The 11,632-nt window shown below is 41.2% G+C and overlaps 1 protein-coding gene across 1 annotated transcript in view; it reads right to left on the reverse strand.

Annotated features, from left to right (window-relative positions):
• Window positions 1-3,304, reverse strand: part of LOC147632149 (uncharacterized) — a 39,617-nt gene extending 36,313 nt beyond the window's left edge. Inside the window, exon 1 of the mRNA XM_086808782.1 lies at window positions 1,018-3,304. Coding sequence (XP_086664908.1) covers window positions 1,018-2,727 — 1,710 coding nt within the window. The 5' untranslated portion in view covers window positions 2,728-3,304. The remainder of the gene's footprint in view (window positions 1-1,017) is intronic.
• Window positions 3,305-11,632: the final 8,328 nt, after the last annotated feature.

Raw genomic sequence — 11,632 nt, forward strand, 5'->3', positions numbered from 1 at the left:
ATCCCTCCCAAAGCACTCAATAATGTGACATGCAAGCTCAAGGCCCACTCCAGCCAATAATTCACTGTTTGACATGTTGAATCACCGAAGCCACACACTTTAAACCTTCAGCACCATGTCGAGTGACATGAGCGAGCATATGCAACAATGTCATGCTTGTCGTGTACCTTTTTTTTTCCTTTTAAAAGATCCTTCAATTAGTAGAAAAGAGAAAACATCTGCTGATGCACGGATAACAACCCTCGGAGGAGGGACCAGTACTAAGAATTGAAAAAAGGAGAGGGGGGGAGGTGTGAAGGGAAGGGCGAGGCTAGAGCCCAATAATGCCACGTGTGACGTGATCTAGAGTCCCCTGAAGAGGGGAAGGAAACCGGGCTCCAAGTGCAAAAAAAGTCAGCCTTGCACCTGCACTGCTGCATGCACTCCAGATCACCCATCAGGTGCTCAGGTCCTCCTAGGAGGATGTGGGTCTATAAGTTCCATGGTGCCACCAAAGCCGCGGCTGCCTCTTTCAACAAGAAATGATCCAATGCCTACTAATAACACCAGCTTGCCGTTATTAATGGCCTTGAGCCTCGCCCTGGTGCCGGCCTTGTACTCCATCCCCCTCTTACAAAAAAAACTGTGTCCTAGCTGTGCCATCCTTAAGCCCTACCCAAAGGTGGCCACACATGCTCGCTCACCAGATCTCTGCCTAGATCTAAAGCACAAAGTATGCCCAATTTCTAGTTGACTCAGCAAATTACTTCATGTCCTTCCTCATGCACCAAGTTGTGCTCCGGGCCTTCAACCCAACTAACTCAAGGGTGTCAAGTTCCCACTATGAGTGGTGTAGGTCCATCTCTATACAATACGGTCCAATGACTAATTTAAACCCCAAAGAAAAAGTAACCCCTGATCAAACTAAAGAATGAGGTCCTCCCAATTCTTCCCCAATGGTTAGCTCAATAATGACCAAGTCAAAGGATGTAAATTTAAAGTATAACTATCAAACAAAGGCATTTTAAACCTAAATACCTTCACAGGAAATGTTCCTATTGGCAGCTTTGTGGTGAGTAGCTCCCTTAGTCGACGAACGGCTTTTACTTTGTTTGCAAGAATATCTAGTAAGGGCAGCAGCTCCTCAGTTTTCAAAGGGAAGGTGGGTGTCAGCCAAAGCACAGGTCGAAGACCCTTCTTGTACTCGTTTTCTCCATTTCCATCGCAGCTTGGTATGACCCTCCGCTTCCTTGCTTGTTGTTCCCTAGTTGTAACCTTTCTCGTATCTCTGTCTTTTCTGTACGTGTAGCTCTCATCTGGCCTACAATCAGAAAACCGCCTGTCAACAGACCTGCGACTCCCTTGGTATTTGGAACCTTTTGGTAGATGATCCCCACCAGGTGAATTGTCTCCTAAGAGATCGCTCACTTTCTCATCAATGCACAGAGAACTCCTAGGAGGTGCCATCTTCTTTGACCCATCCTGTTTGAAGCTCCGCCTACTCCAACCGAACCATCCTTTTTTGTCATCCTTCTGAGCACAGTTCTGGTCCAGCCCAGATAGAGAACTCAAACGAGACTCATCCTCCTTGAAACCATCAACACCACGTGAGTGCAGAGAAGTGTTGGAGATCCCCCTTCCATCCCCATAACTGTCTTCATCTACATCCACGCCCTCCATTTTCAGAGCTGTTTCTAGCTGTTTCTTTTCATCTTCAGTAAGGAGCTCTGTAAGATCTTCTAGATCCCCGTCTTCCCTATCAACCTCTGATGCCCCAAAGAGCTCTTCATCGGTCATTGCACCCGGAACTCTTCTTGACTTGACACTGACCGTCACATGGTGCATGTCATATAACTTGGCCTTCCACTGTCCAACCATCTCTGTCCTCTCCTGGCGTCTCCATGTCAACTGAGGAAAAAGCTCTGCTTGGGTGACATCTATCCCAGGTCGGTACATGTTTGTTTGAGACATGGCTGCAACTTCCTGTGCAATCTCGGCTTCTGTTGGTTGAGTGCCAGCCCCTTCCAGTGCATTCATGATTTCTTTGTCCTTGTGATTCAGCATGCAAAGTGAGCCTGGGGACAGCTTCCCATCATCACTACCTTCCCCAAGAAATAGAAAGCTCTGATCTGACCTTTGTATTCGGAACCCATCAAATCCTGCCAGGGTCATGTCGGCTCGGAGGTTGGACCCACGCTTCCAGATGCGATATGTGTCGGAGGGGGCAATCCTTCCAATGAAGGGTATGACAGAGCTCTCAAAGTGGAACGTGAGTTCCATGTAGAAGTCTCTCATTTTGTGCATGGTGGCGATGACTCTTGGCAACCTCCTGCACCACTTCGCCCAAGCCAGGGGTTGATAGTACCTCATGATAACCATGGCAATGGCTTCTTCATGGGCGCAGATAGCCTCTTGCAAGGCACTCCATCCCTGCTCATTCTGCAAACTCCAGTCAATTCCAGATGCCATCAGAATTTCTGCAGCAGTAGCATCTCCTATTCTGACAGCCAAGTGCAGAGGGGTCTCCCTTCCTGGCACGTCCCTTCTATCTAAAACAGCAGACAGCGCCTCCGCCCGAAGCTCCTCTGCAATGGCATCAGTTTCAGTCCGGATCTCACCTGCTTTCGCCAGACGGGGCAGTGCAGAAATGATCCTTCGCAAGGCCACATAATCTTTGCGTGCAACGGCATGATGAACAGGGCTATGTGAGTACTTGGCTACCTCTTCGCTTGACAAATGGGCCATCATGTCGGTGTACACTCTCAAGACCTCTGTGTCTGCATCAGAAAATCCTATATGTAATGCAGAGAACCCTAAGTCGTAACTGCATCAGAAACTCATGCACGTCAAAAAGTGATCACTTGTTTTTCACTCAGGAAACCGGATTTTGATTGCTTCAAAAAGCTGCATTTGCAGTAGGAAATTGTAAAGTGTGAAAAACCTTGCATCGGAAACCATAACCTGTGTAAAATCTTGTGTCAGGAAACCCTTGCATCAAGAAAACCTAGATAGTGAGCTCATCAGCAAACCCTCAGGTGAAGGGCTGCTGTGCCTTCTTCCTCCTGCCTTTCAAACCTGAACAAAAATACGCACACAGACAAAGAGGTGCGGAATATTTTGGGCGCTTACACGCATGGTTTGTCTTCTGTTTTAAAAGCTCAGCGTTTTCCTGTGCACAGAAGAAGCTCCACCACACACAGGTTCACCAGACAATATGACCTGTTGACGCTTCCAAAAGGCACACAGGCACTCCCCGCCAGAGACCCCAAACAACCTCCTGTCTCCTCTTTTTTTGTCAATTATCAATTATTACTCTCACTCACTCTTTCCTGTTTTTCCCACATGTTAAACACCAAAAGCCGCCTTTTTTTAAATCAATTATTCTTTATCACTCTTTTCTGCTTTCCCAATGCAACTTTGCCATGAACTTTCTAAGTTGTAATTGTGCAGATTTTTTATTTTGCTTTGTCCATAGCATACTTGAGAAATGAGAGATTCCAATTGCAATAAAGATACAATAAATGCATTTATTGGGGACCCATATTTAGCCAAAATGGCTTAAATTCTTTTCCTTGAGGCCCACCACATCAAATGGTCTCGACTCTGCCTTCCTTGAGGCCCAATAAACCATCCACATCAAATGGTCTGAACTCTGGAGGACTCAGCCATAATGCCTTGGTTCCTTTCCTTGAGCCCCAACAAAGCATCCACATCAAATGGTATGGACTCTCCAAGACTTAGCCGTCTACACTTCGTTGCTAACTTTGAGGGCTTAGTAAATGTAGGGTAAGGGCTCGTCTCCCTTAGAGTAAACAAAACAGCATCTAGGTCTCTCTCTCTCTCTCTCTCTCTCTCTCTCTCTCTCTCTCTCTCTCTCTCTCTCTCACACACACACATTTTAGGGGCTCTCGCACCATATAAAATTTTTCAAGAACCAAAATGTTCAATTACAAAGTCCTTCCCATTCCTTGGCCTCAAGGATGGATACATCAGCCATCTACAAAAGCAAAATGTTCAATTGCAAAGTCCTTCCAATTCCTTGGGCTCAAGGATACATCAGCCATCTACAAAAGATAATCAAAAAATAAACACAGGTATCTATCCACCCATCCCATAGATCAATATGTTATAACCCATCAAATTACCACTAAGATCTATCCATCCCATAGATCAATTGTTATCACCCATCAAATTACCCATCTTAGTGGTGGCCAGTAAATAGTCCAATTAAAGGTATGTGTGTAGCAAATCCCACATGACCAAGCAAAGAGCATTGTCTCACGAAGCTCATATCTAAAAAAGTTTCCAAGAAATTGAAACGCTCAACTGGTTCTACAAGGCTAGAGATGGGAGGAGAAGCTGAACCAATTATTCAAGGCTAAGGAGTTGGCGATTCCAGTAGATTCTCCACTGCATAGGAGCAAAAGGAAACATATGAGTGCTCATTAATTAAGCCCAAGGACTAAGCTTGTTCACCAAAAGATTGAAGCTTAGCAATCTTCTTTAGCTCAACAATAACAAAGACCAACAAACTTCCAAATACATTACTAAAAACAAGTACTAAATTCAATGGCCTCCCTTTATATAGCAAGGTACAACAACAAACTTCCAAATACATTGGCCTCCCTTTACATAGCAAGGTGCAACTCCCTTTCCACGCGAGAGGGGAAACACCACCAAGAACTAAAACAAATGCAAAGCTACTACGTTAGGATGTCTTTTCTCAAAGACACACCACTAAATTAAAGGCTTTGGGAGACATCAAGACAAAGATAGGAGCAAAACCAGAACAAGAGGGGTAGTCTTTAAGTTTCAAGTAGGTCAAGTTATAGAAGTGTAGATCATATATGGCATCCCTATTCTTAAGGGCATCTAGCACCCTTTTTGAGGCTAATTTTAGGGAACACTCTTTCAAATATGGTAAGTTAACCCCCCCTCTATCTTGGGAAGAGTGCAAGGCACCCATGAAACCTTAAGAACTCCACCATTCCGTAAAATTCCTCAGAAAAAGACACAAGAGATTCACTAGAGCAATGCGACATTGTGAGGGGACATGAGAAAATAGGTCAGTGAGCCTAAAACATAATGCTTAATCACTCACCATCCTTCTCCCAACTATGCTAAATTGTTTGCCTCTCCACTTATTAACCTTGGCACTAAATTTGGAAAGAGCCTAGCCCCACCTCTATTTGGGATTGACTTCAAATCTCGTACAAATATACCAATAGACAAAAGATGTGACCTTTGGGAATCAGTCAACACTTGTGCTTCCAAAAATGGGACACCTTTACCTTCTCTATCATGGTATAGGAATTTAGCATGACTAGTGTTGGACCCTGAAGCTAAACAAAAGGTTTACAAACAACTCCATCTTCCTAATCCCTTCGATATTGCCCAAATCTAGATGTTCTTACAACAACCATCCTGGGGATGCTCCAACAACAACACAGTAGGGGGGAATGAGAATAGCCTCATAAGATTGAACCATTTCAACTTAAGTCTGCATCAACTTGAACGTGCATGATTGGCCACCATACAATAGTGAACTCAGGATTCCAATAAACATAGAGCCAAAGCATGCATCATGAAGGGCTTGTGTAATGAAATCCCACTTACCCCACTCTACCATAGGCCTTTTCATCAATGTCAACCTTGATGAAGCCTATATCTTGAGACAACCTATTTTTCAAGCGAGCAGTTTTTAGAGAGCAATGTTGAGCAAATTTTTAAAGTATATCCCCATCTCTCTAGGCATACATACACACATGCATGCATACATATATACATAGACATACATGCATAGATACATATAAAGACGTATACATATATACCTCTCTATCTCTACATAGATACATAGATACATTCACACACCATTCTCTCTCTCTCTCTCTCTCTCTCTCTCTCTCTCTCTCTTACACACACGCACACGTGCACACACACAACACATATATACATATATGTGCGTGCTTACTCTAATTATATAATCAAGTATTTAAAAATTACATTATAAATATATTAATCATTACTTTCTCTAAACTCATGTATGCATATATAATAACTTACATATTTTTCTTACAAACTATTTAACATCTCTCTAAATCTCCTATCTTGTTCTATGTGTGTGTGTGTGTGTGGGTGGGTGGGTGGGTGTATGTATGCACACGTGTGTGTGATGTGTGGGGGGAGGGGGAGTGAACAAACTACAAGCCACTAGTAGCCACTTATAAATTTAAGAAAAAGGAAAGGAAGAGGAGAAAACTATCACATTTGGAGATACACAGTTCATGAGAAAAAATATATAATATTTAAGGAAATATATCATACACACACATGCACACATATTTTAATTATATAATCAAGTATTTAAAATTCACATTATAAATTTAGTAATCATTACTTTCTTATATATACATACATAAGAATATACATACATAAATTTAGTAATCATTACTTTCTTATATATACATACATAAGAATATACATATTTTTCTTACAAACTATTTAACTACATCTCTCTAAATCTCCCAATCTCTTTCTAAATATCATATTCTTTCTATGTGTGTGTACACATGTGCGTGCATATGTGCGTATGTGTGTGAGTGCACATGTGTGCGTGTGTGTGCACGTGCGTGCATGTGTGTGTGTAGAAGTGAAAACAAATTACAACCCACTAGTAGCCACTTATAAATTTGAGGAAAAGGAAAGGAAGGGGAGCAAAGTGTGAGATTTGGAGATACACCGTTCATGAGAAAATATAAATATAATATTTAGGGAAAAGTTTAAAACAAGCTTAATGAATAAAGTGTCAGCTCTGCTCATGAGAATGTAATTATTAGAAAAAGTTTTGAAATAAGACAAATGTGTTGAGTAGGGAAACTCCATGCACCAACTTTAGAGGTAGAGTCTCTATACCTACCACCCTCTAACACCAAATATAAAATTATATCAGTAAAGGGAAGGTAGGTATCAACAAGTCTCCAAACGTGTTATTAATGACACTAAAAATAAGCATATGGAGTAAAATATATGGAAATTTAAAATAATTGTATAAAATGTGCAACAAGGTGGTTGAGGATGTGTTATATGAAAACATGAAAAATGTCAAAGAGCCTTTGAAACATTGAAAAAGTAAATATAGCATAATCATTAGGCATATTGAATTCAAAAAAACTGAAAAAGATATACTAGAACATCATATATTGTTAGCCTTTGAAACATTGAAAAAGTAAATACAACATATGTTAGAACACCATATATTATTGAATATGTAACCTTTGAAACATTGAAAAAGTAAATACAACATATGTTAGATATTCATTAGGGGTATTGAATTTAGTATTATCCCTAGTGTTCTAACATATTGATAATAATATGTCAAAGAGCCTTTGAAACATTGAAAAAGTAAATATAACATAATCATTAGGTGTATTGAATTCAGATAAACTGAAAAAGATATACTAGAACATCATATATTGTTAGCCTTTAAAACATTGAAAAAGTAAATACAACATATGTTGGTGTTCTAACATTATCCTTGGTGTTCTAACATTAGGAGTATTGAATTCAGTATTATCCCTGGTGTTCTAATATATTGATAATAATATTTCACCTAATAATCAATATTATTGGTAAGATGGATGAAATGGTGTTACACCTAGGTCATCTATGTGATGGTCCCTAGTGTAGCATTATATGGTAGTCATGTGTGTGAACACACTTAGGATCGCTGGGGCACTTTTTCCCTCACTAAGAGGTTTTTCCCCCGTGCATATGTATACCCTCTTATCTACTCATTTTGGGGTATGTACTTTTCTTTTGTATCTGGCACACATTTGTTCATTCTAATCTAGTGAGTTTTTGTGCTATCAAGCTTCTCTATCTTGTGTGTGTGCATTGTTGCAACCTTAACCCTAATTCCAACAATTGGTATCAAAGCTAGCTTCCTTGACACTTGATCTAGTAGTCTACCTCCCTTCTCACGACCTTGTTTTTCTGTCTTTGATTGAGATACCCTCTTAGAAGAGGAAGCCATGTATTATAGTGTGTTGTATACGAAGTATACGGAGTTTTTGGGGTCTGCGGTGTAATTCGGGTGGGTTTTGGACACCGCAAGGTTTTTGCAGATGCTCTGGAGAGGCGTCATTTTGGATTGGTTCTACTCGATTTTGGGTGTTTGAGCTGTGCAACAGGCGGCAAAGATTTGGTGTGTAGCAGCATCTACAGTGTCTTCAACAACATCGACCATCGTACTTTCGCGAGTAACACTCTATTCTCTACTCTGTGTTATTTTTCATACACTTTGCAGGTGATTCAGTCAGTTGTTGTTAGCAGCCATCCGGGGTTGCATTTAGTGAATATTGAGTTCTTGCAGTGTGTTGAAAGATTTTCCATTTGGTAGACAGTCATGGTTGGCAGTAGTGATGTATTCAACATGTTGTTTGTGCTGAGGACAAACTTGATGGGACTAACTACCCATTGTGGTCCTATATGATGAGGCATGAACTAGTTGCTAAAAGCCTTTGGAATGTGGTCAGTGGTAGTGAAACTCATTATGTTTCACATCTACTAGTGCAACCATGTGCTGCAGGTGCATCTAAAGTAGAATTTGATATAGATGTGGCTCCTCCACATGCACCACCAGTACCTCCCACTGTTACTTAAATAAGATGGGATGGAAGAGATGCACAGGCACATGCATTGCTTGCACTTTCTGTGAGGCAACGCATTATTCCTCATATTCGGTCATGTAAGACTTCAAAACAGCCATGGGATGCACTTGTTGCATTATACCAGGTGGGCAATGAAGCACGTGTTGCATATCTGCATAAACAGTTGGAGTCTGAGCACATGAAGCACGTGTTGCATATCTGCGTAAACAGTTGGAGTCTGAGCACATGAATGAGGGAGACTCAATGGACAGCTTCTTGATCAAGATCAAAGATTTTAAGGAGCAACTTGCTAGTGTGGATGAGATATATCCTGATAGTACATTGGTGCCCACAGTTCTCAATGCATTGCCGGATTCTTATCAGAGTTTTGCCTCTACCCTTAGACTCATGATGAAGGGAAATCCAAATGTCCCTACATTTGATGAGCTAGTTTCAGTACTCTTGCAAAAAGAGCAGTCTAGGCAAAACAGATCTGTTATGCAAGTTGGTGATCAAGCTTTTGTTGCCAGTCAAAAAGGCAAAGGAGGTAAAGCTTCTTCGCATGGTGACTATAAGCCAAAATCAGAATCCTCAGGTAGTAAGGATGCAGAGAAAGAAGGTGATAAGCATAAAAAGAAGGGTAAGTCACTATTGCAAGAAACCAAGGCACTACATAAATGAGTGCAAGAAAAGGCTAGAGACGTAGAAAAAGAAAGAATCGGGCATGGCTATGGGGCTTATGCATCTGCACCAAGTGTAGAGAAGAAGGAATCTGCAAGTTTTGCTCAAAATGATTGGGCATGGTCTGTACATTGCAATCATGACCCTTTTATTCATGATGTATGCATGTTAGTGGCAGAATCGGATGCTTGGTACTTTAACAGTGGTGCTAGTAATCACATTACTTCTTCACAAAAAAACTTGTTTTTGCAAAGGGGTATGCCCAGCCAAAAGGGCATTGATTATGATGAGACCTTTGCACCCACATCTCGTATGACTACCATTAGGTGTCTCATTACTTTGGCAGCACATCATGGGTGGAATGTACATCAGTTGGACATTAAGATTACATTCTTGAATGGTGATTTACATGAGGAGGTGTATGTATTGCAGCCTCCTGGTTTTGCTGTGAAAGGAGAAGAGTCTAAAGTATGCAAGTTGAAAAAGGCTCTTTATGGCCTTAAGCAGGCTCCTAGAGCATGGTATGAGAAGATTCATATATACTTGGTTGCGAATGATTTTTACAACAGTTCAACAGAGAGTACTCTCTATGTGAAGAGGAGTCAGGACACATTTTAGTTCATCGTTTTATACGTTGATAACATGCTGCTCATCACGAGACCCAATATAGATAAGATTTCAGTCTTTAAGGCTGATTTGCAACCATCGTTTGAAATGTCAGATTTGGGGCCCTTGCATTACTATTTGGGGATTCAATTTATGCAACACAATGATGGCATTGTTATGCTGCAGTCCAAATATATACAAAGGCTATTGAAGAGGTTTAATCTTGAAGACTGTAAGCCTGGCTACACCTATATAGATAGGTACTCGACTTAGTCTTCAAGATGCAAGAGACTCTTTTAATGCTAGTTTGTATCAGTAGGCTGTTGGATTCCTTCTTTATGTGTGCAACACGTGGCTAGATATACAGTATGTGGTTTCACAGCAGTTGAGCAGATTTATGCATAGCCCAACTTACGAAGCATTGGTAGGCTGTTAAGTGGGTTTTCCACTATTTACAAGGCACTCAGTATTTTGGATTATTTTATCCAAAGAGGGGTGAGTCACAACTGTATGCTTTCAATGATTCCAGTTTGGGCTAGATGTTATGACACACGAGTGTCCACCAGTAGGTTTTGCTTTCACCTTGGTGATTCATGTATATCATGGCTCAGCACAAGAAGCAGCCTACAGTGGCCACTTCCAGCTGTGAAGCTGAGTACAAGGCAGCTTTTACAGCTATAGTTGAGAGTGTGTGGCTCAAATATCTTATGGTGGCTGATTTGGGTGTTGGACAATCGTGTAGCACTACAATTTTCACTGATAGCTAGAGTGCATTAGCAGTTTGTGGAGGAACCCAGTGTTTCATGCTTACACTAAGCATATTGAGATGCATTACCCCACTATGTCAGGGAAAGACTCTCTACAGCAGCAGAGATCAACTTGGTCTATGTGCCTACACATGACAACATGGTATATTTATTCCTCACGAAGGCTCTTCCTCGTGAAAAGTTCGAAGCTTTCGTAAAGCTTTGGGCTTGTAAGGTTCCCCCCTTCCAAAATAGGGGAAACACTTAAGATAGTCTACTAAGTCTTAGCTTGGAGAAAATTTCCTACTCGTCGACACCTTGACCATGTAAAGATTCAAGGATACGATTTGTAGGTAAGACCTAGTCCTATCCTACGGGGGGAGTGTGGTCTTCTAAAAGTCAAATTACCCATAGGGTAATTGATCATAATTTGGGCAACTACTAATCTTGATTCCTAGAGACAATGCTTTTTTCCTCATCTATGCAAGGCACAGCCCGCTGGCCTAGTCTCCTAGAATAGAGTTATTGAGAACCTATTTATCTAGCGTAGGGCTTTCACTTAATCTAGTGGAAAGCTACCTGACTAATTGGGTCCACCCGTCCGTAGGATGGTGCCGTAGGGGCATTCCATCCTCCCACTTTCCACCCTACTCACGTGTCAATTTGTTTTCTAATTAATCCTACCACACTGTTTGACATAAATAAACATGATCCCTAATTAAGGCCTTTTCACAAGGTTCGTTAAAACAGCCTCTTTCCACAGTACAATAATGCCAAAGACAAGATTTATAAAAAAAAAAGTTTATATAAGAATCAATTCCATACAAGCCAAACCGGCTCTCTTATTCTTTTCCTTTATACTGCTGATGATCTAGAGTTTGGCCTTCAAGCCTCTACATGTTGGGCAAAACCCTACGGGACCATACACCTCATTGTTGATTGCTGGTGAGAACTCAAGCCGGCGTGTCCCCC

This window comes from Cibotium barometz, chromosome 14, assembly GCF_041138505.1.
Source record: "Cibotium barometz isolate CiBa-2024 chromosome 14, ASM4113850v1, whole genome shotgun sequence".
Classification (NCBI taxonomy): Eukaryota; Viridiplantae; Streptophyta; class Polypodiopsida; order Cyatheales; family Cibotiaceae; genus Cibotium; species Cibotium barometz.